Source organism: Danio rerio, chromosome 6, assembly GCF_052040795.2.
Source record: "Danio rerio strain M-AB ecotype USA chromosome 6, GRCz13ab, whole genome shotgun sequence".
Classification (NCBI taxonomy): Eukaryota; Metazoa; Chordata; class Actinopteri; order Cypriniformes; family Danionidae; genus Danio; species Danio rerio.
Genome location: NC_141026.1, coordinates 49,967,769 through 49,991,665, shown reverse-complemented (window position 1 = coordinate 49,991,665; position 23,897 = coordinate 49,967,769). Strand labels below are relative to the sequence as shown.

At 36.8% G+C, this 23,897-nt stretch overlaps 1 protein-coding gene across 45 annotated transcripts in view; it reads left to right on the top strand.

The window, feature by feature from the left end:
* Positions 1 to 23,897, top strand: part of rap1gapb (RAP1 GTPase activating protein b) — a 184,867-nt gene that overhangs the window by 134,496 nt on the left and 26,474 nt on the right. For 21 of the 45 annotated variants that reach the window (XR_015494073.1, XR_015494079.1, XM_087257945.1 and 18 more), the window contains 6 exons: positions 4,618 to 4,714; positions 17,791 to 17,838; positions 19,938 to 19,976; positions 20,076 to 20,264; positions 21,269 to 21,372; positions 22,234 to 22,312. Coding sequence is in view for 38 of the 45 variants with exons in the window: in XM_087257930.1 (XP_087114056.1) it covers positions 4,618 to 4,714; positions 17,791 to 17,838; positions 19,938 to 19,976; positions 20,076 to 20,264; positions 21,269 to 21,372; positions 22,234 to 22,312 (556 nt within the window). In the remaining 7 variants the exon portion in view is untranslated. Of the gene's footprint in view, positions 1 to 4,617; positions 4,715 to 11,286; positions 11,596 to 14,745; positions 14,782 to 17,790; positions 17,839 to 19,937; positions 19,977 to 20,075; positions 20,265 to 21,268; positions 21,373 to 22,233; positions 22,313 to 23,897 lie in introns of those variants that run through there. The other 24 variants (XM_087257939.1, XM_087257938.1, XM_087257936.1 and 21 more) reach the window with 4 other exon arrangements.

Below are 23,897 nucleotides of genomic sequence, written 5' to 3'. Positions count from 1 at the left end.
ACTCAAAATTACCCATTATGATTTGCCTGTATCCGAAAGGAGAATGCGAAGAACTTCCGGTTGGCAGCTGATGCGTATAAACAGTCACATTTAGACAGCTTTGAAACAATGGTTTAAATCTATTTAACCTGCTTTTATCATCTTGAACTAACTAAATGTAGTTCTGGCGGTAGACGCGTGAACTAGGAGAACGTTTTTCTCTTGCGCGTGAACCACATCTGACAGATAAACAGCTTTAACACACACTTTTCAAAGTTGTGTGTCACAAAAACACTCCGTAATCCATTAAAAATGGTACTGTAACCAATTTTCGAAGTGCAAATTACCAGTTGTAAACGCTGTAAACGGAAGTTCTTAGCATTCTTCCAGAAGACGCTGGTTGCTATGGTGCCCTCCATGCAGCAGCCAAGAAAAAGGTCTATACCTACACATAGTTCTGTTCAAACAGCTCACAAAAGTTGATTTTGCATCACAGGTGCCCTTTAAAGTGTAATTATGTATTTTACATACGCAGTAAGTATCAATAGAAGGGTCTATTTTAATGCTTCGAATCACATTTGTGCAATTAAAATGATAAATAAATGGATTAAATAATATTCCATTGTCATCCAATTTAACTTTTTTTTAAATAAGACAATGAGATATTTTAAAATATATAAAAAGAAATACTGATCAGTATCATACATTAAACAATCAAAAACTTTGTGATTATAAATGTGGTATGAAGGATATTTTTAAAGTATAAAGATTACATTTTATAATTAATTAGTATTTCCGAGCTGCATTGTGTTCCTTAAATATAAAGTTTTGTCATTGAATGTTTTTTTTTTATCTATTGTTGGTGTCACACTGACGCAGTGGGTTGCATGATCGCCTTACAGCAAGAAGCCACGGCTGGATCAGTTGGCACGTTCTCCCTGTGTTCGCGTGGGTTTCCTCCGGGTTCTCCTGTTTCCCCCACAGTCCAAAAGACGTGCGGTATAGGTGAAATGAATTAGCTTAATTGTCCGTTGTGTATGTGTGGGAATGTGGGAGTGTATGGGTATTTACCAGTGTTGGTTTGCGGCTGAAAGGGCATCCACTGCGTATGATAAGCGCTGGATAAGTTGGCGGTTCATTCTGCTGTGGCGTCCACAGATTAATAAAGAGGCTAAGCCGAAAAGAAAATGAATGAATGAATAATCTATTGTTACAATGAATGTCATTTTGGTGGCTCTTTGAGTAAATCATTGTAAAAATGCATGAAAAATTCATGCTTAAAAAATATTATTTATTACCCTTGTAGTTGATTTTTGATGCTTTGAAACTTTGATACCATTTTAAGTATGTATATTTTGCATGTGTATCTCTATAACTCCATTCTTTCATAGATTCAATGGCAAAAGCTTGGCAAGCCTCACCAAAATGCCAAGAATCCAGTCGTTAGTTCCTCCTCAAAAGTGCTCATTGTGACTCAAGGGGAATTTGTAAGCGCGACTTTGTTTCCCAGCAAACCATCTTTTGATAAAACCTGCCCACTCTGACTCTTAGAAATTGTGTAAAGTCAGCCAATAACTTGAGGGCAAAAGGTTTCGAGAACATCCTGCCAATTTTGTGTGCAATATCCATCAGACAGTGCCTGAATGACCTGTGGGCTTGCCATCTGAAGATGCATTCAGTTTATAAATCGCTGAGGTTTAACCTCCAGAGGTCACTAGAGGTCATCTTACACTAAAAATGCTTTTAGTGGATTGTTTGCTCCAAATGCATTTTCAAAAATAAACGTTATTTCTTCATTTTTGGTTTGGTCTTAAAGGAACACTTTATTTTTGGTAAATAGGCTCATGAATTTACCGTTTTTTGATCTATTCCGATCTGGTGGGAGTACTTTTAGGTTAGCTAAGCATTAATCATTGAATCGGATTAGACCATTAGCATCTCACTCAACAATAAACAAAGAGTTTCTGTAAAATTCCTATGTAAATCTTGAGTCTTCTGTAGTTACAACATGTACTGAGACTGATGAAAAATGAGAAGTTGCTCTTTTTTTAGACCAATATGTTTAGAAGTGTATAGGAAGGGCGAGGCAGTGGTGCAGTAGGTAGTGCTGTCGCCTCATAGCAAGAACGTCACTGGGTCGCTGGTTCTAACCTCGGCTCAGTTGGCGTTTCTGTGTGGAGTTTGCATGTTCTCCCTACCTTCGCGTGGGTTTCCTCCGGGTGCTCCGGTTTCCCCCACAGTCCAAAGACATGCGGTGCAGGTGAATTGGGTAAGGTAAATTTGTCCGTAGTGTGTGAATGTGTGTGTGGATGTTTCCCAGAGATGGGTTGCGGCTGGAAGGGCATCCGCTGTGTAAAAACTTGTGTAAAAACTTGCTGGATAAGTTGGCGGTTCGTTCCGCTGTGGCGACCCCGGATAAATAAAGGGACTAAGCCGACAAGAAAAATGAAATGAAGTGTATAGGAACTAAATATACATAATAATCAAGGAACTTTGCTGCTGTACAATGGCTGACCACTGCTTACCTGCTTGCACATTGGGCATATCTTACAAACATTTATTGGTGCTGTGTAATGTCATAGTGCTGGCTACAGCCATGGCTCAGCAGAAAAGCTGATGTAATGAGAGTGTAGTTCCTGCATAGGCACTATCAGCCTAGACAATAGCACTTTTTTTTCATCCCTCTTACTACATGATGTATCTACAGAAGAATCAAGCTTTAAATATGAGAATTATTGGAACTTTTTGATCATTTTAGAGCCAGATGCTAATGGTCTAATCCGATTAAATGATTTATGCTAAGCTAAGCTTGAAGTTCTCCGGTCAGACCTGGAGATTGGCTAAAATTATTCTAAAATTATAAAAACTGGACAGTCTAACTCTATGGGAGTTGTAAAATGAGCCATATTCTTTTAAAAAGCAGGGTTTTTCTTTAATGGAACCATTAATGATAATAAAGAACCTTTATTTTAAAAGAATGCATGTTAGACCCAAAACCTCTAAACAAAATCACATTCATGGTCCTGTTGTCCCATTAACTTCCTCACCACCTCAAGCTAAGTTCAATGTAATGATAAAGTACTCAGTCTCAAGCTTTAAATAGGAATATTATTGAAACTCCTTGATCATTTTTGAGTGGGATGCTAATGGTCTAATCTGATCTAATGATTTATGCTAAGCTAAGCTAAAGGTGCTCCTGTCAGACCTGGAGTTCAGCTGAATGGATTCTAAAAATTATTAAATTCAATATTATAACTCTATGGGAGTAGTAAAATGAGCCCTTTTTTTTTTTTTTTAAAGTGGGGTGTTTTTTTACTGGAATTATTAATGCTAATGAAGAACTTTTTATTTTTAGGAATGCATGTTAGACACAAAACCTCTAAATAAAATCAGATTCATGCTTCAGTTGTCCCATTAACTTCAGCTCCAGCTCAAGCTTAATTTAATGTTATGATAAAATACCCAGTCTCCAGCTTTAAATAGGAATATAATTGAAACTCTTTTGAGCGAGATGCTAATGGTCTAATCAGATTCATTGATTTATGCTAAGCTGAACTAAGCTAAAAATGCTCCCAATCAGACCTGGAGATCAGCTGAATGGATTCTAAAATTATCAGACTCAACATTATAACTCTATGGGAGTTTTATAATAAGCCTATTTTTTTTTAAACAGCAGGGTTTTCCTTTAATAGAACAATTGGCGCTAATAAAGGACCTTTATTATTAAGAATGCATGTTAGACCCAAAACCTCTAGACAAAATCACATTCATGGTTCTGTTGTCCCATATACTTCAGCACCACCTCAAAGTAAAATCAATGTAATGATAAAATACCCAGTCTCAAGCTTTAAACAGGAATATTATTTAAACTCTTTGATCATTTTTGAGCAAGATGCTAATGGTCTAATGCGATTCAGTGATTTATGCTAAGCTAAGCTAAAAGTGTTCCTGTCAGACCTAGAGATTGGCTAAAATGATTCTAAAATGGTAAAACTCAACAGTCTAACTCTATGGGAGTTGCTAATAAAGAACTTTTATTCATGCATGTTAGACCCAAAACCTCTTGACAAAATCACATTTATGGTCCTGTTGTCCTATTTACTTCAGTACTGCCTCAAGCTAAATTCAATGTAATGATGAAGAACTCAGTTGAGCTGGATGTATCATCATCAGCTCATAAAGCAGAGCAATTAAAATGAATGCATGCCTTCAGACAGACATTCATCCAGACTGGCATGGAGGAACAGCCTGTGTGCCAAATGACAGGGGACGTTTAATTGATTTAGGATCGACTGATAAAAGCCACACGAGCTGAGAGCAGTCGGTGTGATGTGAAATAATGTGTTTGAAGTGAGTCGCTGGCTTAAGTCAAATTACAGACCAGTAGAGGGAAGCAGATAAAAATGAAGCTGTGTGTGTGTCATTGAGCTGCAGTCTGCATTGACTCCCATACACACCTGTGGCTTTTTCTGCATCTTGTACTGCATGCTAACTAATCAATTCCATCTCAGCCGGAATGATCAATGATGCTGAGCATTCCTAATTTAATCTCATGACAAAATGTGCCAAATGTTTCTGATCCGACTGAGTTGTTAATGATTCTGGCTTAGATCTGAGGAGTTTTTTTTTCCCCCACAGGAAGCAAGATGGCAGAATCCCGCGAATATCTGACCCGCTAGAACGTCCTGGTCGGGTCAAGTCCTTACCACCATTACCTGCTCAGACTCTTCTAAAGGTTTGACAGAGTTTAACATTTCACTCCTCTTTCCTCTAATCCGGTTAAATTCCAGCAAGGCCTTGAGTTCAGTCAGAGAAGTGGCAGGAATATCAAACGACTGCCTTCTCTCATTTATTTCGTCCTGCTTTCTACCTGTCTTTTCACTTTTTCATGCAGCATCTGTTGAAGAAGCAATAGATGAGCTTCTCGTTGTGTGTGCATATGGCATACTGTACATCCCACACTGTAAAAAGAGATTAGTTGACTTTAAAAAGGGAGTGAATTAGTTAAAGTAAATGAACTACACTCACCGGCCACTTTATTAGGTACACCTTACTATTACCAGGGTGGACCCCCTTTTGCCTTCAGAATTGACTTAATCTATTCAACATAGATTCAACAAGGTATTGGACATATTCCTCAGAGATTTTGGTCCGTATTGACTTGATAGCATCACGCAGTTGCTGCATATTTGTCAGCTGGACATCCATGATGCAAATCTCTCATTCCAACACATCCCAAACGTGCTCTATTGGATTGAGGTCTGGTGACTGTGGAGGCTATTTGAGTACAGTGAACTCTTTGTCATGTTCAAATAACCTGAGATGATTCAGACTTGATAACATGGTGCGTTATCCTGCTGGAGGTAGCCATCAGAAGATGGGTACACTTTGTTCATAAAAGAATGGACATGGTCAGCAACAATACTCAGGTAGGCTGTGACATTGACACGATGCTCAATTGGTATTAATGGGCCCAAAGTAAATATCCCCCACACCATTACACCACCACCAGCAGCCAGAATTCTGACCCTACCATTCGAATGTCGCAGCAGAAATCGAGACTCATCAATTCAGGCAATGTTTTTCCAATCTTCTATTGTCCAATTTTGGTGACCATGTGCCAATTGTAGCCTCAGTTTCCTGTTCTTAGCTGACAGGAGTGGCACCCGGTGTTGTCATCTGCTGCTGTAGCCCATCCGCCTCAAGGTTGGATGTGTTGTGAGAGAAAGCAAAAATTGGGAAAATCACCTTTCTTTCCCATTCTCATGCTCGGTTTGAACTGCAGCAGATCGTCTTGATCATGTCTGCATGCCTAAATGCATTAAGTTGCTGCCATGTGATTGGCTGATTTGAAATTTGTGTTAATGAGCAGTTGGACAGGTGTACCTAAAAAAGTGGCCGGTGAGTGTATATATTTAGTGTTTATACTTTTTATGCTTTCACATGTTAAATTCATATGTAAAACACACAGTGTGTATGCAAAATTATATGAACTGTCAACGTAACAGTTACAGTTCACAACAGATTTGCTCATATTTTTTTAAGGTAAAACCACTTTTAAGGCAATTGGTTTATTCCGTTTTTCAGGTAACTAATCGCTTTTTACTTTGCACTTCCCATTCAATATTAATCACAATAATCTTTAAGGTTAGCATTCTGTTATTTCTGTGGAGGGTTTGATTTTCGGAGTGCTACCATAAAATAAAAGAGATAATCTGCTGACATTATTATTATAACTCCGTTGTTCAGATTTTCAGCATCTTTTAAGATTTATTTTTAGTAAATTAATACTTAAGCATGGATTGATTTAACTGATCAAATATGGTGAAGCCATCTATAATGATTCTTTCTTTGCTATCACAAGCATAAATAAATTTGTAAAATACATTAAAACAACAACAAAAAATCTGCTACTTTTAAATGCATTTATTTTTTCACATGCACTTTTTAACCCATCTTTAAATGCCTTTGTTTCAGACCCACCAAAAAACCAAAAATGCCATTGTTGTGTGCATGACTTTAAATGTCTTGTAAATGCTAAAGTGCTATAACTTGATCAAGCACATCACATAATAAACACTCCAATGGCATTGTAATTTGATTGTCAAATACTATATAGAGAAAGCATGGGGGAAAATATTACCAATTTAATTAATAATTTAATGAATTTATAATTGATTCCATCATTTTATTTTTGGCAGCACTCCTAAGAAAGAATCCATTTGTAATCCATGCTTAATCGGGCGAAGTGTGTCACCAGATAATTCTGCACTAACATGCCAGAAATTACCCCTCGAGGACCAACATCAGAGTTCAACTTTAGAAATTAAACCCTGTCGAGGATTGGAAAATGCTAATTTGATCCAAAAAGAAATCAAAGATCCTCTAGGTATCAAGATATCCTAACAAATTTGCAAACTAAACCACTTCAATAGCTATGGCATCTTTTAGCATGAGCTGAACTGGCCTATTCGAGAACTTAATATACAATTTTTGAAGCTCAGCTTCTCTGATGCACCTCAAACGGAGTCTTTTATATCTGTCGTTTAATAAGACTTCAGTTTTATTAGCTGAAGATGAACCATTGTTACTGTCGGGACACCTATTTCACCTCATTTAACACCCAAGTGCTTTTTTAATTGAAGCCATGTGTGTCTCTGAGCAGCTCTGAAAGCCATTAGCACAAGGGCTTCTGGGAGCCAGGAGGAGTGAAGTGTCCGTGTTTAGGGATGTCCTAGAATGATTAGTGCCTCTATGGCATTGTGAGCGGAAGAATAAGATTAGCTCAATCTAGATGGTGCTGTTAAGCATTTATGTATTTCTCTGAGTGTCTCATAATGCAAGATGCTTAGGAAATCATCTCCGCAGAGCCACACTGGGTTTATAATAGCCGTGAATCTAGCTTCTGCACGATGCGAAGGGAAATTGGATTGTAAATGAGTTGCCTGACAGTGCAGTTTTTAAATCAGCGAGTTTTATAGACTTTGCATTATGATTGTGTTGTGTTTTCTGACTATTAATAGAAAGCAATATTGCTTGTTTTGTTTTACGCAGTCGACTAAATCGGTGCTGAATTTAGAAATCTTATCACACGAAAATTACTGTAATGGTCCTTTTAATATTGCACTTTGAGAACAAATAGAGGCTTTTAAATGGCAAATGCATTATATTTGTTTTTTGGTGCACTTTAAAGCATTAATTGAACATATTGTTATCTCACTGCTGGCTTTCATGTCACATAAATGCTAGTGAAAGGAATGGAAATGTGATTATTGACCTGCGTTATTGGGGTAATGCAATTTATGGTTTATGCGATTAATTGATTTTTAGAAAAGCATGGCTAATGTGGTATTGCTAATTAAAACTGTGTCCGTTTCATTGATTTGGAATAAAACGTATATATTAATATTAGATCAAATGTAATTATAATAATAATCACTAATAGTAAAACTGAAAAGTAAAATTAAAATAGATTAAAGCTCAACAGAAATCAACAAAAAAATAACAAAGCAAGAAAATGTTAATGAGCAATTCCGTGCAAAAGTTTTCACCAAAATATGGGAAAAGTTTTTTGTGTAAGCAGGTATTTTAAAGTACGTTAAAAATACTCAAATGTATCAGTCAGTGTTTTCAAACTATTATATTAGATTTACCAAAGTCACACAAGTGGCAATTTCACATCTGTTACATGCATAACGGAGAGATGTCACAACCATAACAACACTTTTTCCTTATAAATGCAAAAATATTCAATAAATAAAATCAATAATTTTTTTTTCTATAGAGAGCCAACTCTTATCTTTTTGATGACTGTTATTTCTTTTGGGTTGTGCAGTTTAATTTACAGAATTTCTACGAAGCATGTTGTATACTGTAAACTCGCAGACTTTATTGGTCACATCCATAACGCATGTTTATTTTCTTCATTTAAAGTACAAAACATGTTCACAAAAATGAAAATTGTCTGCACCCATAACTCTGTGGTCAGTTGTTCTGGAAAATATAAACAGTTGTTTAAATTTAATGTTAACAAATACTTTCTATGTAAATTTATGTTTTGAGTTTTTTGCTGCAAATGTCACATCCATAACGCTGGAATTCCTCAAATATTGGGTTATAATAGGTTAGTAAATAATAAAAAAAAATTACATATTTGTAATTGATTGCTGGTAATTTTCTTTGTGTCATCAACAGTTAATGTCTGTATAGTTTCAGAAATGTGGTTAATCAAATTAATCATTTCTAAACTCAAAAAATTACTTTTTCTGCTTGTTTAAACTACTTATTTAAAATGAGTTGAAACAATTTTTAGTTTTCTTTTAAGACAACTTAACTGTTTTATGTTCAATTCACTTAACTTTGTAAAAACAAAGTGTACACTGATAAAAATGCTTGGTTGATTGAGTTAACTTTATCGTTTTTACAAATTAAGGTGTATTAAACATAAAACAATTAAGTTGTCCCGAAAAAACTCAAAATTGTGTGTGTTTTTTTAGCTCATTTAAAGTTTAAACAAGAAGCAAAAGTCATTTTATGAGTGTATGGTATAAAAATGTACAATACAACTCTGCACTCTTACTGTATCAATAGTTTTCTCAGTTTAATTCTAAATCTTTTTATCCTATATAACTTAAGAGAAGCATCTAAGATGAAGTTGAGTAAACCTGTAAAACACTCCACAACCTTTGAGAAATAACACATTTTTTCCCTTCTGGGGATCAGACGTTGCGCAGAAACCAGCCTCAGAGGAATGAAATTCTGGGTTTCCCAAACTGATTTCTTCTCGAGTCTGTAAACACCTTGATCCTGCAAACAGGAGCTATGATAATCACAAATTCACAGGTTTTGGATGCTACATTAGATTCCCCTGAATCCCTAAGCAATAATGGCATTCTGGCAGGATGGTTTTTTACCACCCCATGTAACTCTTGAATGTGAAAAATATTGCAAAACATGGAATTTAATTTCAGCTCACACTATCACAGTAACTCGGCTTCTGTTGCTCATCATTCACTTTCATACCGCTTTCTCATGCTGTTATAGTATTCCTGTAACACTGTGTTGGCAAATGCATTATAGTTGTGCAACATTACAGGAAATGTTATTGCCTTTCTAGAACAGAAATGTTGTCATCTTATGGTTGTACATAATTAGTCTGATTTTAGCCGCCTTTCTGAAGTTGACGGTGTAACATTTTGTTCATTTTACAATTATGTGGTGAATTAAAATTTGGATATACATTTTTTTTTATTAAAACACATATATTTGAACTATATTTGGAGAAAGTTGCATATCAGGGATTAAGCACTGGAATAGCTGCATTTCACTCTACTATTAGACTGATTTAGATAATTAATATATTTTTTTAGAGTTGATTTGATAATCAGTAACCCTATATATAACTTCAACCCTAACATGCAAAGTCATTCATCCAGAAATGTTCAGGGAACAGATTTGATATTTATTTAATTGGTGAATTCTGCCCGTGCATTTTGAACAAAGCAATAACTGTGCAATCCAGTTATCAAAGATGCATCCGGTTTTCTCATGCTGTTCTAGTATTTCTGTAATACCGCATTGGCAAATGGGGTGTAGTTGTGCAAGGTAACAGGAGGTTATATTGCCCTACAAGAACTGCCATTATGTCATCTTAGGATTTCACATTCTTCTTCTGATTTTAGCAGTATTTCTGATGATCACACTGTTACAGAATTCTGCAAGGGTAAATTTGTATGGAAGTATATCCTGGACAATTTTCAAATGCATTTGCAATTGCATTTTTATGTGTGGATGCACAATTGCAAATACCGCATTACCGTTTGCATTTCTGCTTTTGCAAATGCACATAGATCAAATGAAAAGCCAAAGACCGTTTGCAAATGCATTTTCCATGTCTTACGAGCTACTGGCTTGACATATTTAAATAGCAATATTAATTGCTTCATTTGCTTTTTCTTTTTCTCTGAGTCGTGCATGTAACCTGCCAAAACTCTAATGGAATCGCAAATCCTTTTGCATTTGATTTTTCGACATCTACACTGAAACCTGTCAATCATACGACAGAGGAGGGCTATTTTATTGGGCGTGTTTGTATTGGGAAGTGACGTCACTCACAGTTGACGTGTTTACAGTTTTAAAAAATGGAGGTAATCTGTGAAATTGTGGGGCAAATTTTGATAATTGTGCAGCAGGTTGATAACAGCTCATGCCGTACAGATTTCCTTTCACTCAGAATCCATTTAATTTTGCACATGTTAAATGAGGCTTTACCGAACAGCACAATCAGAGATGTGGTCTTCACCAACCTAATTGAAGTTACTGTACCGACAGGGCTTTTACGAAGAACAGAGGACCAGGACGTCCTTTAGTGGAAATACCACTAGAAATGATCCAGTACTACGTGACGTGTGGTTACTCTTGTGTCCAGCTTGCTCGGATGCTTAGAGTTTCACACCCCCCATGGTCAATATATAATGATTATAGGCTATATTAAATATTTGGAGAACTAAAGCACTGAATCTACTATTGCATAAAACTTATAAGGTCAGCCAAAGGTCTCTGATTTAGATCATGATCATTTTAAAGACTCACTTTACAAAGCATGCAAACCTTTGCAAGCAAGTCATCAGCAATTTTTATAAGGTGCAGGTTAACATTTTGATAGTTGGAGGTTTCTGCTGGTGTATTTATTTATCAAAGCATTCATTTTGCAAACATCAATGAAAGATACAAAACTGTCTTTTTTGTCACATCCTTTGGCTTGAAAATCAAGCGGTTTGTGTGGTTTGAATTGGCATGACATATCTAGGCTCTCTCTCTCACACACACACACACACACACATATTCACATGTCAGTTACCAGGGATTTCCTTCATTAGAGGCTGTTTGTGGCAAACGCGACTGCAATAAGGGAAGTTTAGGCTGATTGAGGAAGCCATCGCTCTTTTTCTTGCCTTCCGTGCCGCTTTTCTCATGAGAAGAACACAAGGAGACAGGGAGAGGGTTTTTATCTCTTTGGCTTCAGCTAATTTGATTGACTTCATCATGGCTAGGAGTTTGTATAGGTTTCGCAGTCCTGCACTCAATGCCATGCACCACCGCAGGCGCTTCAGTGACGTGAGTAAACTTAATGTATGAAAGCTGGAGGGAAAATCAATCATCGAGTTTCTGCGTGATCATATGTACAGACTAGTGATGAGAGTACAGACGTAGTAGTAGTATTGCATAGGGGTGTGATTGTGAGTTCTGGTGTTTTACTTTTGATTTTTCTTTTTAAGTATTATTAATAATTATTTTAAATATTTTTGGGAATAATTAAAATCCTGTCTGGACATGGTAAAGGAGATGAATCATTATGTTATAGTACTTTTCAATTAAAATAATTATAAAAATATATTATTATTATTAGTAGTAGTAGTAGTATTATTATTGGTAGTAGTAGTAGTACTAGTTTTTGTTAGATTTTCTTTTGTTTTTTGTTTTTTTGCATAATACTGTTAATTATTGAGGCGATATGTGTCATGAAATTGTTTTAGTCACACTTTACAAAAAGGTTTTACTAGGTAATGTTAGTTACTGTATTTACTAACATGGACTAGGAATAAACAATATTTGGACAGCATTTATTAATCATAGTTCAACATTTACTAATGCATTGTTCAAATTCAAAGTCATGCTTGTTAACATTAGTTAATTCACTGCCAGTTAACATAAACTAACAATGAACTGCTTTACCATTAACATTGACAAAGATCAATAAATACTATAATAAATTATTTTTTTATGTTAGTAACTACATTACATTAGCATTACTACCATTAACTAATAAAACCTTGTTAAAAAGTGTTACCATTTTTATTTAAATGTCATTTATTGACCTTTGAAATCATTAGATAAATTTATTTTAAATAAATTTCACTTTGTTCTGCATCTAAAGGGGCTATGAGAATCATACATGCTTATATAGTATCTGTACAGGGTGTGATGTGTGTGTTGTTATGCAATAGTGTAATAGGATGTCTTTCTTGAGAAAGAATTCTCACTTTTATGTTGAGAAATGTCAAATTCACTGCTGTGTGCACTTGGTTAATTCATGTGTTTGTAAAATGAGTTGCATCAGAAATGTCTCATGCTCTATCATATCATATTTTGTCTTTATAAGATCTGAAAGTTTATAGACCTAAATGTGTCCATAGTTAAAGAGAAACCCAGTTAGCTCAATGTATAATTAGCAGAAGCGTTTTTTGTGCGTGTGGTTTGTGTTTTGATGAATCAGCAATTCATAGAAAGACGCAAAACTGAAGTTCCACTTTCAGTACAGCATTTTTTTTTTTTTGCGTTGAAGTCATTTAAGGTACTCTCAAGTGTGTGAGTTATGCAAGTGAAAGTATGTTGGCTTTCTTCTTGAGAGAAATCAGTTCCTGGCAAGGATTTTGCAGAGTCCTACCTGACTCTGCAGTCTTATCAGCATTAAACATTAAAAAATGTACTGCATTCTGACAAACCGTTTTCTTTCTTGTATTTTCAGTAAAATGCGCATGAGCAACATTTTGGACTGTAGGTTTGCTCTGGTATGATTGCCAGGGCAATGGGATGTGTTGTATGCTAAGGTTTAAAATAGAAGATCCAAACCTTTCTCAGCAATAACTAGGAAGATATTGTATACACAAATATAAAAATTCTGGGTTGATGTAAGGCAGGGTTGAGTCAAATAAATGATTATTTTTTAAATTACATTTTAATTATACTTTTTAACCCAATGGTTGGGTTTGTCCATATTTGGGTTACAACATTGGATTACAATAACGAACTGACAACACTACCTGACCAAAGTCTTGTCAGCAATCCCAGTTGTAAGAGCAACAAATAATAACTTGACTTCAAGGTGATCATTTGGAAAAGTGGCAGAAGGTCGATATTTCCAATGATTCATCTGTTGAACTGCATCCCAATCATCACAAATACTGCAGAAGACCTATTGGAACCTGCTTGGACCCATTATTCTCACAGAAATCAGTCAAGTTTGGTGAAGGGAAAATCATTGTTTGTGTTTACATTCAGTATGGGGGTGTGTGAGAGATCTGCAGAATGGATGGCAACATCAACAACCTGAGGTATCAAGACCTTTGTGCTGCCTGTTACATTACAAACCACAGGAGAGGGCAAATTTTTCAGCAGTACAGTGCTCATACTTCAGCCTCCACATCAAAGTTCCTGAAAGCAAAGAAGGTCAAGGTGCTCCAGGATTGGCCAGCCCAGTCACCTCACCAGACATGAACATTATTAAGCATGTCTGGGGTAAGATTGAGGCATTGAAAATGAATCCGCTTTCTTTGCCATTCCAGATGACTTTATTAATAAGTTATTGCAGAGATGTATGGATTCAGTCCTCCAAGCTCATGGGAGTCATACACAGTATTAATTCTTTTTCCACTGCACCATGACTTTAAATTTTATACTGGACACTATTTCTGTTACGTGACAAGACTTTTGACTAAGCAAAGTCAGACCTTACTGTCCTAATTAAAAATCAAGGCATGATCATATTTTATTTTGGTAAAATTAGAGTAATCTAGAGGCTTTTGCCTTTCATATAAGCCACTTCTGATACCAAGTGATCGACTAGAAGTCAAGTTATTATTTGATGTTCCTGTAACTTAGGTAGACAACAAGACTTTTGTCAGAGAGTGTATGGAAGTCAACAGGTGCTAGCTACTAGTATTTTTTTTAATATATTAAAGTTTTAAAACCACATAAGGGATAATAATTGGTGCGGTAACATTAATTTTGGGGTAAGCTATCCCTTTAAGGGTTTGTTCAAATGCCTAACCCAAGAATGTGTATTAGTGCTGATAATCAGTCAGTGAATCCTGAACAGCGCTTTCCTTAATTGATGTTGGCTTCTTACGCTGGTTTATTCTGAGCCGAGGACTCAATGGAATGACACCGCAGCTGTAGCTAGTCAGGTCGCATCCTTCAAGCGCACAGCTGCTCTCCACGTTAAATTATGCTGTTTCACAGTCTTCGTTTTCCATAGAGACAAGCTGTATGATAGCAAGGAAGGATACCTGCTAGTGTGATACGCCGTTGAATTTCAGATCAAGGCAGGGAGTTCTGTCCATTATTGCGAAGCCGTTGTCACTGAGAGACATGCAGACTGTCATATCTCACTCATGCTCATTGTGTTCATCCTCCCTCCCTCCCTCTCTCTCTCTCTCTCTCTCTCTCTCTCTCTCTCTTCTTTTATCCGTTCCTCCTGGTTCTCAGACATCAGATATATTTGCAATGATAGAGCGAATGCAGGTGAGAAGCCCACATTTTCATTGCTTTTCCTCACATCTCTTGCATTTTTTGACCTTTGAACTTTAACTTGCAGTATGGTGACACCTTCCCCGTTTTTGCTTTAATATTACTGTTTACCTGTAGTTTATATGCTGAGGTTTGCTTTAAATGTCACTCATTCTGTATTTACATTAACATTTAACTCTTAAATCTGTCTGTCAGCTCTCAAAAATTAAAATATAAGCTAGAAATATATTCTACGCATGTATGCCAATATGTGTTTAATGCATTTTAATGTCTGTCACACTTGGTTATTTCTTCATGATGTGAAGCATCTTAAGATGTTGATATGAATTTTAACCAAGTCTTAAAACAACATAAAATATAATAAATGGATGTTTGGCTCATTCTGAAAACGTAGCCCTATATACATTTCTGGAGACCATGAATTAGCCAGAGGAACGTATGGCTGCATTTTGTCTTTCGTCTTATTGAGAGTTAAGCTCGGATTTTACTATCGAAATGCATCCTGCTTTTCTCTTAAAGCTCGCAAACATTTGGTGTCTGCAACATTTTTACCCTTGATTGACTATGGTGATGTTTTATATATGCATGCTTCAAAGAAATGTCTTCAGCCTTTAAACTCCATCTATCACAGTGCTCTAAGGTTTGTTACAGGCTGTCAAAGACTTACTCACCATTGTGAACTGTATGCCAAAGCTGAGTGGCCTTCTCTGTATGTAAGAAGGTACACCCATTGGATGACTCTGGTCTACAAGGCTCTTCTGGAACTGATGCCTTCATACCTATGTTCTCTTCTCCAGAAGTCTAAAAGCCAGTATGCCCTACGCTCAAGCGAAGTTTATCATTTGACTGTTCCCCAGGTTCGAACTGAAATAGGGAAGCAAGCCTTTAGTCATTCCACCCCCTCATCCTGGAATACTCTTCAGTCTGAACTAAAGATATCTGAGCTCATCCCAATGACATCGTTTCGCTCTATCCTTTTAACAAACAACAGCAGTCCATTTCTCAATGTATGTGTTTTTAATATATTGAAATGTGGTAAAGCTGGAAAACTAAACTGTATTTTTATATTATGTCAATTTTATATTTATCACTAATATTATTACATTTTTATTTTTTATTTATTTTTATTTTTTATATAAATCGTGTGTTGCAGACCTCTTGGCCAGGTCACCCTTGTAAATGAGATCTTGATCTCAATGGCTTTTTATCTGGTTAAATAAAGAAACATACATAAAATAAACGCTACGGGGCGCAGAAAGGAGTTGACAGTCATGAGGGGTTTGAGTCCGGTGAAGAATGGTCCCAGAAAGCAGAGAAGACAAAAAGAGAAGCTAAAAAAAAACAAATAATCAAGTAAATAACAGGGTAATGCTTTGTTCAGACAGGATGTGGAACACACAAATAAATCACGCATGTATGAATAGATGCTTGAGTTTACTCTCTTAATTTGTGCGTTAAAATCCCCTCACAATAGACACAGATTCAGGTGCTGGGCAGAGATTGTGTCTGCCCGGTGACTCTAGCTTTGTTGCTAAATAGCTAGCATGAATTTTATTGAGAGAATAACTGTTTATGTGCTTTAGGAAGGCTAAAAAACGATGTCGATTCGTTCGGCGCAGTGTCTGAGTCCACTAGATCCTTTCAGAGGAGCACCTATAGCTCTTTGAGTTCATCAACTCCTCCAGAAACTATAACTGGATGATGGAGGCTTTTAGCGGGGCTTCAGTCTGAGCTGAGCCCAGTTTGATGAACTGTTCTCTGGTGTTGGCAATAGGATTTCCCCTCAGGAATCCAACAACAGGCACTGTCATAATCACTCCCCTACAAGAGCAAGCTCATGATTGGTTAACGTGGCGCGAATGTCCGCTGAAGTTTAGATTATCCAACTTGAGTGATTTGCATGAAACGTGTGTTAAGCGCGTCAGACTCACAAAACATTCAACTTGCGCCACTTCATTTGCACCGACTCATTCGCGTAAAACGCGCTACAGAATGCCTATTCGCATCTTTGCATTGACTTAACAGATACGCTTCATGACGCTTCATCTGCGTCTGGTGTGAACACAGCATTAGAATGTTGTAAAATTTGAAAACGTGGTAAAAATCAGGCGAGGGGTTTTCTTTTTCTGGATTGCTTTTTAAAACTGTCAGTTGGGTTTAGGGAAGTGCGTGTGCCGGTCAATCTGTGCTTTTGAAAAACACTATTGGTTGGGTTAGGGAAGGAGGAGGGTGGGTCAGTCAGTCAGTCAGTCAGTCAGTCGACAGCGGCCTCTAGTGGATTTACGGGAGAACAGCAGGCGCCAATGGCACTGGTGAGACAAATTTAAGATCTCAAAAAGTGTACACAGCGCCCTCTGGTGGATTCACGAAAACAAAAATAGCAAAAAACGTAGCTCCTGGGATGTATTTATCGCTCTCCAGAAATGTGTATATAGGGGTACATTTTCAGAATGAGCCTGGGTTGATATTAATTGAACACTTTTCTTATTTGTGGTACATTTAAATTGCATACTTGTGTAGCATGTATTTCTGGCTAGATTATGTAGTCCACATATTTAAAAAAAATTATAATATAATGAAAATGTACTATTTATTTTTAAAAGAGATAGTTCACCCAAAAATGAACATTTCATTTAAAACGTTTAAGAGTTTCTTGTTGAACATACTGTAAAAGATGTTTTGAAGAATGTTAGAAACCAGTAATCATTGATTGAATAAACAAATACTCTGGCAATCAATGGTTACATTGATACAAAACATCATTCAACAACATTTTTCAAAACATCTTTTATGTTTAACAGCAAAAAAGGATCTCAAGCAGGTTTATAACAAGTGAGTAAAGATAGAATTTTCAGTTTTGGGTGTACTGTCCCTTTAAGAAAATCTGTTATTCAATTGACGAATTCCAATTTCTGGCATTTAATAATCTATCATTAAATGTTGTTGTTCTATGTTTTTAAAGAACTGCATGTATTAAATGTCCTCTCTTTTTTGAAAATGCAGAGCAGTAGAATGGATGAGCAGCGGTGCTCTCTTCCACCTCCTCTCAAAGTAAGTGTGTGTATTTAGAGCCACACTCTCACACAAACAAGCATCAAGTGTTGCAGCCATTATGAACCGTTCTCACAGCCTCTGCCATCAGCGTTGTGTTCGTCACATGTGCACAGAAATGCACAATGTAGCTTTTATTCTCTGACAAATATTTTCACATTAACCCTCATTCTCATAGCTTTAAGGTTCAGGGAAGCTTCATTGCCTGGGGATGTTGACAATTTAATGCATCATCTGGGTGCTTTTGTTCCAAATGGTTGGCAGCATAATTATGGTACTTTAATGCTATTAAGATACCTTTTGGCAGATTATTATGTGAATATGCAGATGCTTCCGCAGCATTCAAACGCAGCTTCTGTTCAGTTTTTGCTTTCTGTCTAGTTGTTTATTGAGCTGTGTGAGCGACCCCATAGGCTACAGTCATAAACAAACTTAACAATTTTATCTGTTTTCTGATTTAATGAAAGGGATCACATATTCAACACAAAATATGAATGCCCATATGTCTATGTTTATCATAGTTTGAGGTACAATCAGTATGGGGGCGTGTGAGAAATCTGCAGAGTCGATGGCAACATTAACAGCCTGAGGTATCAAGACATTTGTGCTGCCCATGGCAAATTCTTCAGCATGATAGCACTCCTCATACTTCAGCCTCCACATCAAAGTTCCTGAAAGCAAAGAAGGTCAAGGTGCTCCAGGATTGGCCAGCCCAGTCACCAGAAGTGAACATTATTGAGCATGTCTGGGGTGAGATGAAGGAGGAGGCATTGAAGATGAATCCAAAGAATCTTGATGTACTCTGGGAGTCCTGCAAGGATGCTTTCTTTGCCATTCTAGATGACTTTATTAATAAGTTATTTGAGTCATTGCGGAGATGCACTGCACTGCACCATGACTTTATATTCTATACTGTACATTATTTTTGTCTAGACCTTACTGTCCTAATTAAATAATTAAAAATGAAGGCCTAATCATATTTGATTTTTGTAAACTAAGTGTAATCTAGAGGCCTTTGCCTTTCATATAAGCCATTTCTGATACCAAATGATCAACTAGAAGTCAAGTTAATACTTGTTGTTTCTAAAACTTATATAGGCGACAAGACTTTTGTCAGGTAGTGTAAAAGTAAAAATGAATTGATTTTATTTATTATAATTGCACAACATAAGAGCAGTCTGCAGAAACTGTTTGGTTGAAACTCAACCAGGAGTGTAAAGCCTTTACAGTCCACCCATTATTTTAGTCTTGTTTTTGAATCTGCCACTATGCTGACACATAGGCATTTGTAGCTCCACCTTCTTTTGAAAAGAGCACAATCTCATTTGAATTTAAAGCGACAGTCATCAAAACAGCACAATCAGGATCAAAGCCTAAAAGAGGCAGTTCCAAAAAGGTATAAAACATTATTTGTGCGGTATTTTACACTATAGGGACATCAGAGACTTATTTTATATCTTGCTAAAAGATGCATAATAGATCGATACAGCAAACGTAGCCTTGTTCAAATAGTCTTTAGATAGCTGCACATTGCATTAATATCACACACAAAAAAAAAGGTCGTGTTTATGACTACTCAAGGTATTGCATGGCAGATAAGCAGTTTGTATGCATGAATAATATGATGTTGTTTACTATGAAACAATGCAGATGATGTGGAAGTAATTAGAACCGTGTCCTGGCTGGCCAAAATCTGCAATCCAGTTGCCAGCTTCTCTAAATCTTGCACCATTTGCTTAAATTTGCATTAAATTCAGTGATTGCAGAAAGGTAAAATTCTGGAGCTGCCTCTTTTTCCATTTATTATAGGTCATGGAAATTCAGCTTTTTTTAGTCAGGGAAAGTCAGTGAATTCGACATTTGGCTTAGAGTGGCAACCCTGAGAAGCACAGTATGCAATTAAGGCCTGCATAAAACATGTGATTTGATGCTCTCACTGCAGGTATTGTGAATATTGTTTACACTTGGGGGTTTGTATGGAATCATGAGGTCTGGAGCTTTGCGTTTAAGGGCTTTTACTCTTTATGCATGTACATATTTCTTTCATCTGCGTCATAAGGTGACCTGAATGAACCTAATCTCTCCTTGTTCCTCCACAGACAGAGGAAGACTACATTCCATATCCCAGCGTCCATGAGGTTGTGCACTTTGATTTTTATGTGTGATTATGAGTGTGTTTTTGTTGTTGATGTTGCGCTGGTTGTAAATCTGTTATTGTGTTGTTGGTGTGTTGGCAGGTATTGGGGCGCACAGGCACTTTACCCCTGATCCTGCTGCCTCAGTTTGGGGGTTACTGGATTGAAGGAACCAATCATGATTTAGGCTCCTCCTCCACACCTGAGGAACCGCCCCCTTGTCCTGCATCACAGGTTAAACTGGAGACCAACAGCATAGCCAAGATCTACAGGAAAGACTTTCTGGGGAAGGTGGGATACCCTCTATTCATCCATCTGTCTGTCCATCTATCTATTTAAAAATCTGTGAAATGGATCCATCCATCCGTCTGTTGATCCATCTATCCAATTAGCTGTCTCTGTTCATTTATACATCCATCCATCCATTCATCCATCCATCCATCCATCTATTCATCTGTCTGCCTTGTATTTCTTTCTGTTTGTCAGTTTATTTATCATCCATCCATCCATTCATCCAACTTAGTCCATCCAATTGTCTGTTTGTCAGTCTATTCATCCATCTGTTATTTGTATATCTGACCATACCTTTCTGTTTCTCCCCATCGATCCATCCATCCATCCATCCATCCATTCCTCCTTCTATCTGTTCATCCAATTTTCTGTTTGTCAATTCATTCATCCATCTGTTTATCCATCTATCAATCTTATTATCAGTCCATCCAATTTACTGTTTGTCAATTCATTCATCCACCTGTTTGTTCGTCCATCCATCTGTTTATTTATTCATGTATCTGTTAACCCATACATCCTTCCAACTGTCTATCTGTCTATCTATTCATTAATTCATCCATCCATTATCTGCATGTCTGACCATCCTTTTTTGTCTTTCTCTTCATACATCCATCCCTCCATCTGTTTATCCATCCATTCATCCATCCATTTTCTGTATGTCTGATCATCCCATTTTTCTACATCCATCCATCCAACTATCAGCCCGTCCATTTATCTGTTTATCCATTCGTTTATTCATCTGTTTATCCATCCATCCATCCATCCTTCATTCCTTCAACTATCTAAATGTCTGAAAATCCTGTCTTTCTCTCTGTCCTTTCATCCATCAATATTTCCATCTCTCCATCCATTCATCCACTCATCTATCTAACCATTCCCATATTTTTTTATCTACCCTTCCATTAATCATCAGTCCAAAAGCTTCAATGCTTTATTAATGTGAGGTAACGTAAAGAGTGTGCTTTTTCATCTGGTTTTTCATGTGTTTATAACTCGCCCCACAGGAGCACTTTAATTATTACTCAGTGGACAGTGCTCTGGGACACCTGATCTTTTCCATGAAGTATGATGTGATTGGAGACCAGGAGCACCTTCGACTGCTGCTCAGGTACTTCAAGTTCAGATGGAAAATGTATTGCTTTTATGTTTTGATTTCCAAGGTTCAATATTTATTTTGTTTAGTTTCATCCAAAATATCAAAGGCAATGTTTGATTTTTATGAAGTAATATCACAATATTTTTTTACACAAAATCTAAGAATTTTCAGATGTAAACCTGCTTTTTTATGTAGCTTTCTTAGATTCAATTTAAAGTTCAATATCCTTTTTGCTACATCATTTTAAATCCATTTAGTAAGTTGTAATAAAAAAAAATCTTAATTCACTTTTAAATGGCACACAGCCCTGTTGAAGACACTTTTTTCACTTTTTTTCGTTTTTATGCTGTTTCACATTCACTCGCTCCAGTCGCATATTCTCTCGTTGTTCATTTTCAAAGCTGGTCTGACTTAAGTGCTCAAAATATGCAGCAGGAACACAAGGGCACATCCATTCTTTATAACCACGACCCGTCTTGAGGCCCTTTAATGATGAAGACGGGAACAAGAGACCGTGTTGATGTCAGAGAGGTTGATCTATAAAGCCTCTCTTTGAAAACAGGAGCTCTTCGGGGACTCTTTGAATGTTACTTGTCGGCTGAAAGATAATTGACAAGGGCACCTGTGAATGCTGGGGTGAATCACATAGATATTTTATTGATGGCTGAGCTATCATTCATTTCTCTCTCTTTATATACTGTATGTCCAGGACTTTGTCCATTCCTGCTAAATATAGCAAAGACATTGATGGGTTTAGAAGATGCATTTGTGACCAAGTGTCCAAAGGGACACGTTAGTTTCAGATCAGTCAGCAAATAATGTGTTTTTTGAGTCTGGCTTGATTATATTTGGTTGTGATTCTTTTAATTCTAGGTCAAGGTTTAAAACTTACCACGATGTGATACCAATTTCTTGTCTGACCGAGTTCCCTAACGTCATCCAGATGGCAAAGGTAAGACAAAAAGAAAATACTCAATTCAGATTTAGATATATATATATATTTACAAGTACATTTATTCATTTGAGTTGTGCTTTTATCTAACTAATAAATGAATATTGGGGGCCGACACGGTGGCTCAATGGTTAGCATTGTTGCCCCACAGCGAGGAGGAGGCTGATTCATGTCCCGACTGGGTCAGTTGGCATTTCTGTGTGGAGTTTGCATGTTCTGCCCATGTTCACGTGGGTTTCCTCTCCCACTTTGAATGATAACACTTGATTAAATGGGCGTTATCAGTGATTATAAGCTGATAGATATGGGCCAATAAGGGCCTTTTGCACCTACTGGTAGGCTCAGAAGGCTGTTATCATCTATGATAACCTCAAATGGTTAATCTGCTATACTAACAGAGAAGACTCAAGATTCAGATCTGTTTTTACATTACTGTGACGGTTGGGTTTAGGGCTGGGATAGAGGTAGACATTAATAAAATACAATGGGAAATTTAATAAATAATATAAATAATTCTTGTTAACTTTGTGGATGGATGATAACAGCTTTCTGAGCCTATCAGTAAGGCCCTTACTGGCCCATATCTACCACTGAGAACACCCATTCAATCGAGTGATAACATTAAAATCGTGAATATTGGTTTAAATCAGGCATTTATTATTATTCATCATTCCTTCATTCATTTTCCTTCGGCTTAGTCCTTTTATTCATCAGGGGTTGCCACAGTAGAATGAACCACCAACTTATCCTGCATATGTTTTACACAGCGGATGCTGATACACACTCATTCACACACATTCAATACGGACAATTTAGCTTATTCAATTCCCCTGTATTGCATGTCTTTGGACTGTGGAGGAAACCCGAGCACCCAAAGGAAACCCTCACCAACAGGGAGAGAACATGCAAACTCCACACAGAAATGGCAACTGACCCAGCCAGGACTCGAAGCAGCGAATTTCTTGCTGTCAGCCAACAGTGAGCCACCATGTCACCCATTTATTTATTGATTTATTTATTTAGTCATTACAGATGTTTTAATTAATTTAAATTACTCATCAATTCATTAGCTGCACGTATCAGTGTTTTCTCAAAAAAATCCAGAAAATTAAACGTTGCAAAAATGACTTTGAAGTTAATTTATTTTTATCTCAATGAAAGCATATCTAAAATGATGATTAATTACGTTTTATATTAATATCTCTTTTCTTTTAATAATAAATTTTTACCAAATTAACATTTTAAATAGCCTTAGAAATGAGATAAAGAAAATCATTTAATTAGAAATATGTAAATAATAAAAGGTGATGCAGTGGCGCAGTAGGTAGTGCCCCGGCCTCACAGCAAGAAGATCGCTGGGTCAGTTGGTGTTTCTGTGTGGAGTTTGCATGTTCTCCCTGCATTCATGTGGGCTTCCTCCGGGTGCCCCGGTTTCCCACCAGTCCAAAAACATGCGGTACAGGTAAATTGGGTGGGTTAAATTGTCCGTAGAGATGGGGTGTGGTTGGAAGAGCATTCGCTGCGTAAAACATGTGCTGGATATGTTGGCAGTTCATTCCGCTGTGGCAAACAAAAAAATTAATAA